The 16,309-nt window shown below is 54.2% G+C and overlaps 1 protein-coding gene across 1 annotated transcript; it reads right to left on the bottom strand.

Moving 5' to 3' along the window:
- Positions 1-1,373: 1,373 nt before the first annotated feature.
- Positions 1,374-15,075, bottom strand: PMP22 (peripheral myelin protein 22). The gene is made up of 5 exons (XM_065735109.1): positions 14,995-15,075; positions 14,163-14,263; positions 13,122-13,218; positions 6,149-6,289; positions 1,374-2,908 (listed from the first exon to the last, which is right to left on the bottom strand). Exons 2-5 carry the CDS (start codon positions 14,238-14,240, stop codon positions 2,742-2,744), a joined length of 483 nt encoding a protein of 160 aa, XP_065591181.1. The 5' UTR covers positions 14,241-14,263; positions 14,995-15,075; the 3' UTR covers positions 1,374-2,741.
- Positions 15,076-16,309: the final 1,234 nt, after the last annotated feature.

The raw sequence follows: 16,309 nt of genomic DNA, 5'->3' as shown, positions 1-16,309 counted from the left end.
CTCTTCTCTTAGGTAACAGTGATAGGATGAGAGGTGATGGCCTGAAGTTGTGTCAGAAGAGGGGATTCAGGTTGGATATTAAGAAAATAGTATTTCTCCAGAAGAATGGTGGTGCACCAGGAGCAGCCCTGGGTACCAGGAGCAGCCCCGGGTACCAGGAGCAGCCCCAGGTACCAGGAGCAGCCCCAGGTACCAGGAGCAGTCCCAGGTACCAGGAGCAGTCCCAGGTACCAGGAGCAGCCCCGGGCCCTCGGCAGTGCCGCCTGCAGCCGCTGGGTGGCGGCCCCACACCGCACTGTGCGCCCCAACGGAGTCGGGCGGGTCCGAATCCCTCTCCATCTCTCCTCTCTGCGCAGGGACGCCGCTCTGAAGCTGCCTTTTCCGTAGGAGATCCACCCCCTTGCTTTGTTTTCCCTTTCAAAAACCATCACCTGTGTTTCTGAGTGCTCCACGGTTGAGTTGGATGTGTGTCCTTGCTGGGAGCACGGTGCCAGGACAGGTTGACGTGGGACAGCCACCAGCCGGGGCTGCAGCTCCCAGGGACCATACGGACAATCGAGATCTCCTCCTGGGCGTCACCTGAACACCTCAAAATGATCACTCAGGGAAGTACTCCGCGCTGGAAGCCATGGCCTGGGGTCCCCGAGGCCGAGCTGGGCACAGTGCTGCCAGGCAAAGCTGGGCGGTGAAGCTGTAGGGCACCTCCTGCAGCTCCTTGGGGACATGACTGGGTTCTGAGCCTCAGGAGCTGGCTTGATGTCAGCAGTCAGCCTCAGCACACAGTGTTATGAGAGCCATTGTGTCCGTGCCAGCATCAGTTGCTACATCAGCTCGGATATTTAATAGCCAAATGAATGAGCAAGCAGAAGCATCATGCTTCTGTGCCAGTCATGAAGGTTGCACACATTGCCTACAGTGTGCTGTTTCTCTGGCTGTCATTGTGTCCCCAGGCTCTGGGTGTTTCAGTGCACGGACCGAAAAGGCTTTGGCTGTTTGTGCAGTGTGGCAGAGCTGATCAGGCCCCCCAGCAACTGGGGCTGACCTGAAACTCCCTGCTCAGGTGTGTTCTCCTGCTGCCTTCTGCTGTCTTTGGTGTCCATATCACAGGGACATCTTAGTGCAGAGCCAGAAGGATGAGCAGGAATAGGGTGCTGAGCTCAGGCCATGGTCTCACCACTAATGCCACTGATGGGTCATGCTCCCAGCACAGCGTGTCTGCCTACAAGGCAGCCCAGCAAGCTCACGGCCCGCCTCAGCAGGAGGATGGAGCCCAAAATCCGCAGCGAGCCCCCTGGTGGGATGGCTGTGGAAGCAGGCTGATGGAGCATGGCTTGGCTCTAACCTGCAAAGACGTCGAAAGCAGAAGCAACGGAGTTATTCTGACTTTTATTTCATTGCTTCTTAGTCCACACAGTTGGTATAAAATCAGAAAAGCAAAGCAAAAAAAAAAAAAAAAAAAAAGAAAAAAACAAATGAAACAAAAATGACGACAGGAACGCAGTGTCTGGAGTCCTCAGGAGGCAGCCTGGGGTCTGAGCAGGTGCCCGTTCATTGCCAGACACATTTCTGATGCACAGATAAGAGGACAGACATTGCACTCCAGCACTGGGCCAGCAGGGCTCCAGCCAGAGCTGCTTCTGTTCCTCTTGACCACGGGGGGAATAGGAACCTTGGTTATAAATGCTTTATTAAAAATAATAGTAAAGAGTAAGTTGTCTAAGTACAAAAGCAATTATAAGCTCATTTATATTACACAGAATTATTTCTCGTTTCTAGCTTTGTTGTTTACCTCAAGATTGTTAGCTGAATTTCCAGTGAATAAGGTTAAATTGCTAGCAGTATAAGGAATGGTAAATAGATAGCACCATTTCATATATCTGGCATTTGATTTCATAGATATACTGGGTTTGCTTCCTGCTCATTGGCACTCTAACTCTGCGCAAAGATTATGCACATTTCATGATGGAAGTACCCATGCTTGGGGTGCACCCAGCACACACAGGGAGGGAGCACAGCCCCTGCTTGCTTGCATTCAACCTAAGTGATTTAAAAGCCCAAAATCTCAGTGGGTGTGGTGGCAAGGCAGTGGGACTTGGGCAATAAGTCATTTAGGCACTTTGGGCAAACCCTTTCTCCGAAACCCTTCGAACCTTTTGGAAGTGCCTCCGCCAGCCCCGGCACCCCAGCTGCCAAATCACAGCAGGCAGGAGAGGGGACCAAGCCTCCAGCTGACAGCAGCGGGCAAAACTCCAGTGGAGAAGCACTGCCCTATGCCAGTGTAAGAGCAGCCAGAGCTGGGGGTCCCAGGGCTTGACCGAGGCTGGGATGGGGAAGGAGAGTTCAGATCAAAGAAGGTTTTTCATGAGAGAGAAATCACCACGCTCTTGTTACACTGTTAGGAGTAATAATTCCTTAGGCACTTTCTTTAGGCTTTAAAACATAGCGTATGGTCAACAAAAGCAAACAATACTATGTACATATATGTAAAAAGTGTTATAAATAGGTTTTTTAAACCATAGATACTATATACATCTTCAATGAACAAGTAACCCTTAGAGCGTTTCCTTTTGGGGTTGATTGGGTTTGGTTTGGTTTTTGGTGGGAGGGTTTATTCCTTCTTTTTTATTATTATTATTATATATATTTTTGGTTAATTTTCTTTTCCGTTTTCTCGTCTGTTTTCCCCCGCCTCTGTCTCCTCCGTGCACGTCATCTGTGCCCTGGCTGCACCTCCCGTGGCATTACTCGCGCTTCCGTAGGATGACGTAGATGATGCCGCTGGCGAGGGCCAGGGGGAAGGCCAGCCACGCCAGGATATAGGCGAAGCCATAGGAGGTGTTTTCCGAGGCTTGGTGCCAGTCCGTGTGCCTCACTGTGAAGATGGCTGCACCGCTCATCACGCAGAGCCCTGCAGGGAAGCGCAAAGGGAATGGGGTGAGCGGCAGCTCCCAGCTGGAAACCCACAGCTGGACATGCTGGAGAGGATTATCAGTGTGGAAAATGGCTTTTTCTGTTGCGTGCTTGCAAACTGGGATATGGAGGGTGGTAACGCTGTGCTCTGTGGCTGCAGGTGAGGGGGGATGTTGTTCCCAGGCTCTGAGCAACGAGGCAGCAGCCCCCGGAGCAAGCGAGCTGTGAGCATGCCCTGGACTAACTCATCCCTTGGGCTGCTGCTCCAGACCAACCTGGCAACCCTGAGCGACCCGATGAAAACCCTAACTGCAGCCTAAGCCATCCAACCAGAGCTGCTGCAGACACAAGCCACGTTATTATGCCCATGCTCATCCAAGTGCGTCTGAGGGCCACCAAGTCCCTGCCAAAGCTCTGGACGAGGAAAACCTGCTCCTCTTCTCCTCCCCCTACAGACCCCACTCTGCAATACAAAGTTTGTCCCTGTCCCCTGTGCCCCCAGACAGCCACAGGCCATCAGCTCCAGTGGGCAGTGTTTTAGCTTTGTTGCAAAAACAACCCATCAGCACTGAGGACTGCCCAGTGCTGACACAAAGCCACCACTATTTCTCCCCCAAAACAAGCTCTTTCAGTCCATCCCAGCAGTTCTATTATACAGTTGCTGGGCTGTTATCAGCACCACATCCCCTGCACAGATCTCGGGACCACCTACATTGAAACACAGTGATATTTGAGCCGTAATTCCACTTGACACTGCTCCTTTGTTGTGGGAAAGTGCAGAAGTGGGAATACGTTTCATTAATGCGCCACTGGGGCACTTTCCATTCTCTGAGCACGAGAGCAAACTCCCACTGCCCAGCCCATGCAAACAGAGCAAAACAATAGTCTGCAAATGCTGGTGGGACTGAGAGCAGGCATGCAGCCACAGCAGTCACCTACAGACTGCAGAACATACAGCAGCAATTGTCTGCAGGAGGAATTTGGCACAATTGGAGGTGATGGCTGCAATTGCATATCTGCACTGAGTCTGGCCTGGTGAATGTGCTGAGGAAGTGAAGGCCAGCTGCACTCAGCTGTTGCACTGATGCAAGGCAAATGCAGCACCAGTTTGGAGCCTGACTTTAAGAACATGCTCCAGTCTTGCTTTGTCACACCAGCAGGGCAAAGATTCCTGCAGGGCAGTGCATGGTGACAGCCCAGCTGCCTGCCCAAGTGATGCTGGGGCTGGGGAGAGGGATGGAGAAGCCGGGCAAAACTCTGGATTTCCAGTGTTGGAAGTTGCTATGAGTGAGTACACCATGATGGATCCACCAGACTGAAGCAGTAAGAGTGGGAGAGCTATCCAGGGCTTTATGGTGCCTCTGATGGCTGAAATCCCAGCAGGGAAAACCCAGCCAGACACTGAATGGATCCAAGCAGTGTGAACAAAGTGCTGGGGATGCATCCTGCTATGCCCAACATGTCCAGCTGACTTTGTGCATCTTTTCTTGCTCCTACATATCCAGTTCTGCTCAGTTGGAGTAGCCACCAATCCTTGCACTCCACTTCTGCTTCTAGGACAATACTGGCTTGGCTTTGTCACCCACAGCACCCAGCAGTTCCAGTCTCATCAACCAACAGTTGAAGCTAAGCAGTGCTGCTAACAAGACCCTTGGCTTTGCCAAGCTTCAGCCCCCATGAGGAGGATGCAGCCTCCTGGAAGGCTCCAGAAGCAGCCTTCCCATCCCTTCCCAGGCATGAGAAGTACTCTGGGTTTTGCAGCAAAATGTGAGAAGACCACGTCAAGCTGAGCTCCTTGACCAGCTCTGTCTGTATCACCAGGTGAAACCTCACGCAAGGTGAGCACAGCCTGCAGGCCTCAAATTCAGCATGACAGCAAGGGTGGACACCACTTCCCACCTCTGTGCAGTCCATCTAGACCTCCGCCTAGTGCCCTCCAGGCCATAGGAAAGCTGTGTGGAGATCAGCTCTGACTTTTTCTGACCTCTGTACTGGGCTGAAGAAGGGTCTGACCCAAGGAAGGAGGCAGCAGGTCTGCATCCAGATGCTGCTTCCCCCTAGGACACTCAGCACAGCACAGACAGGAGAGTACACAACCACTTCTCCTCTGCCAATGAGGATGCACCAGCAGTCACTTAGGAGAGAGCAGGCTTCTGCTCCCAGATCAGTTAGACAAGTTCTCAGGCAGATCATTGCTCCATTTCCTCTCCTTGTCTCCATGGTTGAATGTATTTCATCACATCTGCCTTCTCTGGGATGAACTGATACGAACTCATCTTTTGCTTTATGGTCAAGCAGAAACTCTTATAATAGAATTCGTGCTGTGTTTGCTAGAAGAGGCTAACTCTAAACTTCTCCTGAACTGCAGTGGCCAGTCACTTAGAGGATGCTCTATCTGAAGTTCAGTGGGTGAATTTTTCCTTGATTTAGCAGCAAGATATACAGTGGTTTTCAGATGCACTTCTAAAGCTCTCCTAGACAGTGAGTCTCCTCAGCAGACAGCTGGGTCTTAGGCTCATACATTAGACAGAACCTCCTTGAGCAATTTACTTTTTCTAGCCTGAACACTTGAAAATCCTCTTCCTTGGTTTCATACCTGGAAACACAAATGGAGCCAGTGCTTTTACAGCATCTATATTTGGAGAACTGCGACGTAGTACACGAACTGTGGCTTGTTTCCAGCGCTCACTTCATAAGAGTTAAAAATAGCAGCTGACAGTTCAAAGGCAGCTGGCTCACCCTGCATGCTTGAGCAGCTCCTCGCTGATGGGGAAAGCACCATCCCCTTATGGCAAGTTTATAAATAATCCTTGGGTCCTCTTTGGCCGAAACAGGATCATCAGTACATCCCCAAACACCAGCAGCTGCAGTAAATTTGCATTTGCCCAGCCCAGCGAAGGTGGGACCTAACACTGGCACTGGCAGCGCCTACCCCAAGCCATGGGACCCTAGGTGCTCCTCTCTTGCCCCATGACATCTGCCCAGGTGGAGCAGCAGCCTGCTGGGAAAGCACAGGCAGGAATTCGGATGCACAATGTGAACTGGTGGCTGGACACCAGCATGGAGATGCAAGAGCTCTATGGATCCACATTATGCATACTCTCCTCCCTTCAATGGGCCAGCCTGGCTGCCTTCCTGATTCTATACTCAAGAAAGCACTCGTTTTCCCTCTCCTCTGTTTGAAATCCTGTCCCCAGTGCACCTCCACACCCAGCCCCATTGATCAGCTCCCACTTACCAGCAAGGATTTGGAAGATCCCGGTAAGGTAAAACCGCCCGCCCTTGGTGAGCGTGAAGAGCTGACAGAAGAACAGGAAGAGGGACAGGACGCTGAAGATGACGGAGAGGATCATCATCGCTTGGACAGACTGCAACCATTCTGGGGAAAAACAGACATAGGACCTCGGTGTGAGCATCAGTGAAAGCAAGCCCCCACCACAGCATCGTTCCCTGTGTCACAGTCCTGCCACCCCTGTGGCTCCTTGGTCCCAGTGATGCTTCTGCACGGTTGCAATGTTGCCTGGGGATTTTGGACAATGTGTATGGACCAGCGTGCTGGAAAAAGGAACAATGGGACCATGCTCTTCTTGGAGAGTGCACTCCCACTATAAGTGCATTTCAGCTGTACTAGGAACACCGAAGCCACGTGCAGCAAGGTGGGAGACAGCGAGCCAGCCACGCTCAGAAGCAGAGTAAACAGTGAGTGCAAACCTCCCTGCCCCTGTGTGGCAAACCTGCTGGAAGGAGCCAGCAGCAGCAGCCAAGTGCAGCTCTGTCCCAGAGCCGACCAGTTGAACCAGCCCCTGTGTGAGTCACTGCTCAGCTATTTCCAGGCCTCATGGGTGTGTAACTCTCGTGTAAAAAATATATATAAATAAACAAGCAAAATGCCTCCCTGTCCTGTGAACTGCCGCAGTTGGACAGAGAGAGGCAGTGCTGCTCACCACCCAGATGGAGCCATGCTGACAGCTATCACTGCCTTTCTGTAGAAATTTTGAGCTCTCAATGGATATTAGTATTCCTGTACTTTAGTGTCATTAATGATGCAACGCCAATTTATCCAGCAGGAAAATCAGACCCATGCTCCTACCACAGTTTGGCTCCCACCCACGACACTGCCCAGGCTGCACTCTGCAAAGAACAACTATAGCAAAGAGCTTTTCTGCAAAAAGACGGCTGGAACACAGCTAAACCTCCAAAACCAGCTACACTTTGACTTAACAGTTTTCAACATTCAGTGCAGCAAATGAGGCAGTGCACAGAGCAGAGGTGAGCAGGCTTCCCCATCTCACCCCCGGCAGCAGCACTGAGAGCTGAATTTGCAGCAGGGAGTGTGGTGCGGACTCATGCCAGGATGGCAATGATGATGCAGGCCTGAGCCCTTCCAGCAGGCTCCACGAGAGAATAGCAAATCCATGCCCGCAGGGAACATCCTGTGCAATTTAGTAATGTCTGTCTTGTTTGACTTCAGCCCATAAATCCTACCTCTTGTCTCTGCGTTTGGCCTCCTGCTGTTCGTACAATAGAACAAATGCAGTCCCTGCTCACAAAAGCAGACAGAAACCACCCAGCGTGGCCTCTGCTCATTGCAGACAGCCTTTTTCCTTCCCTCCTTCCCATGCTCCCCGTGCCAAATCACTCCACAGTATCAACGTGCCTAGCTGAGGAGCTGCTGCATTCCCCTTGCTCCAGTGCTGCTGGGTTCATCTCCACATGCAGCAGTTGCTGCCATTTGTTAGGACAGAACTATCAATGCTATCACTTTGGGAAATGCCACTGCAGTTTTCACACAGACATGAATACCAAACGTCCTATATATTTTATCCATCTCATGCTGGCTCACCAGGAAAGCCCCAGCCTTGCACTTCCGTGGGCACCAGAGGAGATGCTCACATCCAGTCCAAACTCGCTGCTCAGATTAAAGCAGAGAAATAGGGTTAGAGGGCAGCCAGCTGCTGAGTGCCATCCCATTGCCATGCTTTAGATGAAAGGCTCCCACGCAGGCCCTCCTGTCATTTCAAGGGCCATGGGATCAAGCTCGCAGAGGAGCCCTGTCTGATTGGAGGTGGATGTCCAACTGCAGGTTATTTTAGGCAGAGGCTGTCTAGACAGAAAGTCGAGCTGCCCTTTTAATTACATCCGCCTCCCCAGGCCTCGTTTTTGGTTCTGAATGCAAATGATTTTATGAGCTTTGCGAAACCCCTTTGTCATAGAGAGCCATGCCAGGATGCCCAGCTCATTACTCAGAGCTGCAGGTGCAAGCAGCAAGTCCAAGCCCACAGACATCAGCTGTATTAACACAACTAACTGCCTTTAATTCCTTAGAAAGCACCACTCTAACTGCAGCTAGCCATGCTGCCTCCTCACCCCAAATGCTTTCAACTCCTTTGCTGTTAGCAGTGTGTCCCACCTGTCAGGTTGAAACGAGGCAGGTTCCCCCAGAGGTCTGGGTGCCATGGCCTGCACAAGGGGCTGCCAGCACTGGGCACTCCCAACCTGCTATTTGTGGTTTCCCCGGGCACCATCTGCTTGTTCCATTTTTCTCCTGCATCTCTTCAGCTCTGTGTTTATATCTTTGCTCTTCAGGAGGAAGAAGAAAAGGGAGCAGAGTGGAAAGGACAGATAACGCCCTGCCCAGCGCTTCCTGAGAGCACATCACGGGCAGCCCTCCAGCCCTCTGGACAGCCAGGAATTACTCCAGCAGCTTTCAGAAAGGAAAATCTAAAATTTCCCCAAGCTCTGCAAGCCCCCATGTGCTCACACTGCCACTGTCAGCATAACAGGGGAGAAAAGACTTCACCCTGGGATGCTAAAGAATGCATTTCTCTACTCTAAAGAGCAAGATGAAAGAAAGAAAGCTAGAAGAACATAAACTGGAGCTGAAATCCCCATCAGAACAGCAGCTCGCCCACACCCCCCTCCCAGCAAATCCCCACCCTCCTTGCAGGGAAGTTTTAAATCCTGCAAGGGGTGCAGGATTAATGGGACGGGATGGGACGGGATGGGACGGGATGGGACGGGATGGGACGGGATGGGATGGGATGGGACGGGATGGGATGGGATGGGATGGGATGGGATGGGATGGGATGGGATGGGATGGGATGGGATGGGATGGGGTGGGATGGGGTGGGATGGGGTGGGATGGGGTGGGGTGGGGTGGGGTGGGGTGGGGTGGGATGGGGTGGGATGGGCAGAAAGGTGCCCCTGGCTGGGAGTAGAGGGCCATAAAGGACAGGCGTTGGCTGGCTAGAGTCGAACATCAGAGACATGAAGTCCTCTTGGAACCCAGCCAAGGAGAAAGAATAAAGTACACGTGGAAGAATATCACTCTGAGCAGTCAGCTCATGCACTTGATGTAAGGCATGACTAAATTTAGTGCTGTGCATTAGAAACATCTGTGTGCTGAGACCTGCAGCCTGCACTGCGTGTCTGTCATGCCTCTTACGAGCTGTCTGTGTGTCTCAGCCTCAAAACACAGCCACTTCTGGGGAAGGAAACAACCACTAAGGAGGTTTACTGTAGAGTATAATAGCTGTCAATATATATGAATATAAAATGAATAATCACATGTGTAAGGCAAACCTGCTCCTTCAGTGCTGGGAGCTGAAGATCAGCAGGGTCAGGAACAAGGTGAATATCCACCAGCATGAAGGAGGCAGCTGAGGGCTGGCAGCAAAAGCTGTGTTTTCTGAGCAGAGTTGTCCAAAGCAGACCCTCAGACTTCCAGGTCTGATCAGGAACATGAACTGACCCCACATCCTTGCCTAGGAGGAGGACAGGACACATCACTTGGGTTTGCAGTGGTTTTGTGCTCCAAGGAATAGCAGCTCGCTTTGCTCCAGTCCCACCAGCACAAAGCTGAACCTTCCCAGCCACGCTGCAAGCTGCTGGTGGAAGCAGGGTATGCACCCAAGAGCCACTTCTTCCCTGTCCTTGTGTGTCTGCTCCCTGGAAAGAACCACGTTGTGATGAATTGAGGTATTCCTGGAAATTGTCCCTGGACATGGGGATTTATAGTGCTCCCAAGGTATTTTCAAGGGGTGCATATGAGCAGGTGGGAAGCACTGAGGCTGCAGGAAGAACTCAGCACTGCAATTGCCTCCCACTCTTTCCAGTCCTGTTCTGCCATTCCTTCAGGAGATGAAACACCCAAAGCACTCTACTTTCCTCTTGCTTTTCCTCTTCTTCGTCCTTCCTTTTGGCTTAAAGCTCCATCCAACAAGTCTCCGAGGCTCCACAGCTCTCCACAGCTGTCCCACTCAAACAGGCATTGGCTCTTTGGCACCGTATCTCCATTGCTCAACCCCAGAACCGACCACAGCCATCTCATCAGGCCATTGAAGATCACGTCCTGGAGGCAAAATGCAACACTGCTGAGGCAGCAGCAATCTGCTGGCAGCATTGCATCCACCTTCATCAGGTGCATGACATCCACGCTAGCTCCACCAAGCCCCTCGGGGTTACTCTGGCCTCCTCCCAGCTTGTGCTTGAGAGCAAGTGGAGGTGGTGAACGCGTCATTTCAGGACCTCCAGAGGGTTCATGTGCCACTGAGTTAAAGTCCCCAGAAACAGGGATGGGCAAACCCAACCTGAGCGATGGGAACATCCAAGTGTCTCAAGTCCCAAAGGTGTTGGGTTAAGGGCTTTCCAGCACTGCATGTTGCAGTGGGCTCTGGTTTCACAGCCCTGGTTTCCTCCCACAGTGCCATCTTCCTTTCGCTTCTCTTCTAGGAAAAACCAACTGACCTCACGCAGCCGAGAGCAGGGTGATCCACACTGCTCCCTGGCCACTCTGTACCAGATGTGTCTTGTGAGGCAACAGCAGGAGCCTGGCTGCAAGCAGAGGAAATCCCTTTCATATCATAGGCAGCACAGTTATGGCAGAAATCACACACTGCTGAAAGAAAATTGCTTCCCATTGATGAAACATCTCTGCTCTGGGCAACCCACACGTGCTTTGCTTGCAGCTGTCACATCAGCAGATGCAGGAGTGCAGCACAGGCTCTCAGCGATCATGTGGATTGGAAGGCTGTGCCTCTCTCAACATTTGAGGTTTTATTTTCCTACTGAAAAAGCTCCAAACCATCAGCCTGCCTGTGACGAAGCCACAGAGCAGCAGCACGAGAAACTAGGAGGAGGGAACAGGAGAAACATCCCATGATGTTACAGAATGCCAGTCCCCACTGCTTCCCTACATGTGACATTCCCAAAACCGGAGAAACAGTAGTAGAGAGCAGGAAAACAATCTTACCCACGTGAAAGAAAAGAAAGAAAGAAAGAAAGAAACTCAGATATGGGGAGAAAAGGCCACTTTGTGGGGGGAGGGAAGAATACTGCTGCTGCAAATCGGGGCACGCGAGCAGCTCGGTCCCGTGCTGCACGGGGATGGAGCACGGCACAGTTCTGGGATTCAGAGCTGAATTCCTGAGATAAGTCTTTTCCAGGAATGTCTGACAGCGCAAACGAAGCAGAGATTGCGACATTTTTTCCATAGTTCTCGGCCTCTTGAAGAAGAAAAAGTCATTATCTAGCAAGCAAACGCAGAAACGGACGCAGCACGCGGGCGGTGGAGGAACAGAGCAGTGGGCAGCAGACCCCGCCTGCATTCCCACCTCCCCGTTCCCATCAGGATGTGCTCAGCAGAGGAATCTGGGAGGCGAGGGCTCAGCGTAATGACCCCCCCCCCCCACACCCCCATATCCCCATCCGTGTTGAACGCGCCAGCCCAGCCCCGCTTCATCCAACCAATTCCAGCACTACGCTCAGACTGCTCCTTCCCCAGAAAACAGCGGTAGGAATACTAGAGGAAATACGGAGGAAAACCAGCTGCCTCCACGCGTGGAGTGAGCTCTGCCAAAGCCCCGAGCTGCTTGCTCCCTTGGCACGCAGCGTTGGCCGTTGAGCGCCGTCCTTGGCACCGGCACAGGCACCAATTCTTGGGGCTTTCTGCAGCCTGCAGCGTGCACAGCCCGTGCTTTGAGAGGCTGAGACAGAGCGCTCTGTGGCGGCTGCTATAGGGTCGTTTGTATTTTTGAAAGTAAGCAGATTCCTCACGGAGAGGAGCGCGGCGTACCCGAGCGCTGGGGCCGAGAGCGAAGGCCTGAGCACGGTGCAGCTCCGTGCAAGGAGCAGCCCAGGGTGCCACCTTATCAACCAAACCCCACCGCTCCAACCCACTTGGCCCATCCAGCCCTTTTCATGATTAAGAGCTTTAATGACAAGAGATGGCAAGGAGCCAGAGGGTCTCTGGGAGGCACGCAACACAGCCTCCCCCCACCCAGGATATTCGGAGGTGGAGGACCCCTTCCCAGCCCCATTTGGGACAGACCCCCTTTCACCACTGCCATCTCTCCACACACGTGATCCCGCAAACACCCAAAGCAAGCGATGCAGGTTGCTAAAGCACATCTGGGAAAGCGTTTATGAGCTGGGGTACAAATCTCCACCTTTTTCAAGCAGAAATGCAGTAGTTTTTGGGCTCATGTGCCCGGAGGTGAAGCAGCCAAATGCTGGGGAAGGCTGAGGCTCCAGTGGGAGCCAGCAGGATGCAGTGGGATCGCTCCCAGTCTGGGCCTGGCCCCAAGCTCTCCCCACTGACCCTGACACCAGCAGGCGTCAGCAGAGCCCCATGGTGCATCCCTCCCTCCCAGAGCATCAGCCCCCACCCATGGGTACCAGGAGGCTGCAGATGGGGGTGAACCATGAACCCCCAAAGCCCCAGCCATCTCCCATCACTACCAGGCCCTTTTGTATGACCACGCCAGGACCACGTTGCATCGGTTGGCCCCTACACCAGGAGCACACTTTTGGCACAGGGCAGCAGCAGTGTGACTGTGCTCCCAGTGACACCAGTGTGCTCCATGGATTGCTGCACTGGTTGCACAGGAAGAATCTGTTTCCAGGGAAAACAGAGCCAGGCTAACTGAAAACAAACACCACTGACATCAGCCCTGTCTATTGGAAAAACTGAGGCACAGACTGCCCTGAATCCCTGAACACAGATTTGGAGTAATTACTACTCCCAGGTGCCTGGGAGCTCCACATCCCACCAGGATCTGCTCTCCCTCGAAGCTCAAACACCAGCTTACATGCAAAACCTCCCAGCTTGCATCAACCTCCGTGCCAGCTGAGCCCAGATGTGCCCACAAACCACCTGCAGAGGCTGATCTCCCAAGGGGCAGCGGCAGCAGCGGCAGCAGGGGGGCACTCACCATTTGTGGATGATGTCAGGCACTGGAAGATGGCACCGGTCCCAGAGGTGCAGTTCTGCCACAGATCCGCCGTCTGCCCGCCGTTCACGAGCCATTGCTGCAATGAGATGTGGCCCCGTGAGCAGGAGCCACGCACCCCGGCCACCACCCTGCCCAGACCACAGGCTTTTCTTTAGAAAGAGGTTTGCAGAGCAAATACTCATATTTGCTTTCTGCTGCTTTGGCCTCAACGGCAGAAAAGAGAAAAAAGGAAGAAGAAGAAGAAAAAGAAAAACAAAAAAAACCACAGAAGCTCTTTATTCCCTTTAAATGCAGTCCAGGTCCCGTGGGGGATGCGTGCTCCCCTCCCCGCTGCATCCCGCTGCCTGGCCGGGCAATTTGAATGCTGCCACGTGATTCCTAATGACTCGGAAGGTTTCTGTAAATTCTTCCACTGCTGCTACTACCAAAAAAAAGAATTTAAAAAGGAAAAAACGCGGTGAAGCAAGACTGCAGCTCACCAGCTCCACAAAACTGCTGTGTTCTAACACCGAGTCAAACCTCCTAACCTGACTGAGCTCCGGGCTGAGAACAACGCTGCGGGACCCACACAGCACCCAGCCCTCACTGACCTGCTGCTCACACAGCCTGGACATCTCGAGTAGGTGATGCTGGCCCTATCTCACAGGGCACCTCTGCAAAGCAAAACCGCTGGTGCTGAGGCTGCAGTACTCAACCAGTCCCAGTCTGCTCCATTTTGCTCTGACTGGCTGTACTGGTCCCGCAGGCTGAGCCCATTAGCAGTACAGTTTCACCCACGTGGATGTGGTTTGGGAGACGTGAGCCCAAACACAACGTGGATGCGCTGAGCACCCGCAGCAGCTCCCAGCTCCCACCCATTTGATGGCAGAGTTATCACCCATCTGAGGAAGAGCTTTCAGTGCAAAAAAGTCAAAATCCCACTGCTAGTAAACCTTTCCTGCAAGCAGCTGGGCTGGAAAATGGACCTCCAATAAAATTTAACAGCTTCCGTCCTTCCCGGCGCCTCCGTGCCGTACTTACACTGACGATGGTGGAGACGAAGAGGAGCACCAGCACGGTGACGTGGAGCACGATGATCCCCAGCAGCAAGAGCAGCATCCTGGCGGCGGTCTCGGGCACAACTAGACGAGGAGAGGGAGATGCTGCTGAGCATGTGGACGTCTACGTATGTGTGTGTGTGTGTGCGGATCGCAGCCCCGAGGGCAGCAGGAGGCGCTCCGCCGGCGGCAGAGCCCGTCCGTCCCGCCGGGAGCCCCGGCCCGGGGCGGGGATGCTGGGGCGCAGCTCCGGGGCTTCTCCCGAGCCCCTCGGCGGGGGGGGGGGAGCACCCGAGCTCCGGTGCTCCGGGGTCCTCCAGCCCTTCTCCCCGCTAGAAGTGTTCCCCGACTTCCCAGTCCCCGGGGCTCCCCCAGCCCCACTCCCCGTGGGCATCCACTGCCCCCCCTCCCTTGAGGAGCGCCGGGGAGCCCCCCCCAGCCCCTCTCCGCCAGGGGGGGGGGGTGGGCCTCCGACTGCTCTCCCCCAGATTGACGGGGGTGCTTCCGCTCTCCATCTCCCCTCCGTGCCCCCCGGGAGGACTCTCCCCCGACCCCTTTCCGCCGGGTGGATCAGTCCCAGCCCACCTCCACACGAGACCACCCGTCAGCCCCCACCTGCCCCTGTGCTCAGGGGAAGCATTCCCTCTCCCATCTCTCCCGCGGGTCCCTGGGACGGGGGGGCGCGTCCTTCTCCCTAGAGATCCACCTCGGACCCTTTCCCCCGGGGGCTGGTCTGCCCCGACCCATCAATCCCGGGGACCCACAGTACCTCCAAGTCCCCCCGCGTCCCCGTCCCGTGCCGGGGCCGTACTCACGTCGCGGAGCCGGGAGCGGCGGAGCGGAGCGGGCAGCGCACAGCGGAGCGGGCGCGGCACTGTCAAGTTTCCCCTTTAACGGGGGCCACCGCCCAGCTTGCGTCTGCGGGACAGGGAGGGTCCTGCGGCCGCTCCTCCTATAAGTGCGGCGGCAGCTCGCTGCAGTCGGCCCTCGCCCCCATCCCGCTGCCCCCTGCCCGTCCCTGTGCTCAGACCCGGGACCCGCACGCAGCCGGCATCGCGCGGGGCTCCGCTACGGGGGGGGGGGGGGTCTGGAGATCCGGCGCTCGTGCACTCACCCCAGTGGGAGCACAGGGCGGTTTGGGATAGGATTTGGGGAATGCTGGAAGCTGGCTGTGCCAGAGCCGAGGGGAATTTAATCTCTGCTTTGTACAGTGGGTCTGAGTTTGGCAAAGTGATGCCTTTGTGACTTAGTGCTCTGATGGCCGTCGGTCGGCTCTGGCTGTCTGACAGGGAGCCTTAGTCCCTGAAAGCCTCCTGCTGGGGAGCTGATTACGGGAAAGTGTAGGGCTTCAGAAAGGAAGCCTTCATTCATTCTTAGCTCACAGCAGATCTGTTGACACAATCCTCACCCTCCATAGACCCAGAGGGAGCCCTAAGCACCACCACTGGCCTCCCCATCACCCCTCCCCTCCGCACACACCAGCTCCAGACTGGTCCTGCTTCATTGCAGCGGCAGATGATTTCGGCATTCAGATGCCAAAACTGTAAATCTTGGGAGAAAGAGGGAGAGAAGCGTGCTTGGCTCCTTCCTGCTGGCAAGCAGGCATGTTCCCTGCAGCATGGGCTTTGGCTGTGCTCTGTGTGAGGGGTCCCATCACACGCATCAGCCAGAGGGAGTTTGGAGCGCTCTGAGGAGGTGCACAAGGGGACATGGGTCAGCAGCCCCAACTTCACACTGTGCTCCAGCCCCTGCTTTGCCTCCACCTGCACCATGCCACCAAGCTGTGCTCTAGCAGTGCCAGCCCACAGCTGTGCAGAGGGAGTTTAGTCTGACATCTCCACTCCTGTGCCTCTGGGTACATTATCTCACCCATTCCTCAAATGCACAGCAGGGAGACACGCGGCGGTCACAGTGCACCTCTGTGAACGTGGGAGAGCACGAGCACCTCATCTGCTGCTATGAAAGCAGTGCCAAAAGCAGCTTTTTGAGCTTGGGAGAAACAGCTGAAACTCAGCTCCAGCTCTGAGCACCTGCTGGAGCTGTAGGTATCCCTGTTCATTGCAGGGAGTTGGGCCTTTGGTGTCCCTTCCAACTCAGCACTTCTATGGTGGTATGAAAGGAGCCACTTGA

This window comes from Cyrtonyx montezumae, unplaced genomic scaffold (genome assembly GCF_038088225.1).
Source record: "Cyrtonyx montezumae isolate F1298 unplaced genomic scaffold, pur_monq_1.0 scaffold_19, whole genome shotgun sequence".
In the NCBI taxonomy this organism is placed as follows: domain Eukaryota; kingdom Metazoa; phylum Chordata; class Aves; order Galliformes; family Odontophoridae; genus Cyrtonyx; species Cyrtonyx montezumae.
Note: the sequence above shows the minus strand (reverse complement) of the source record. Positions and strands in the feature narration are given on the sequence as shown.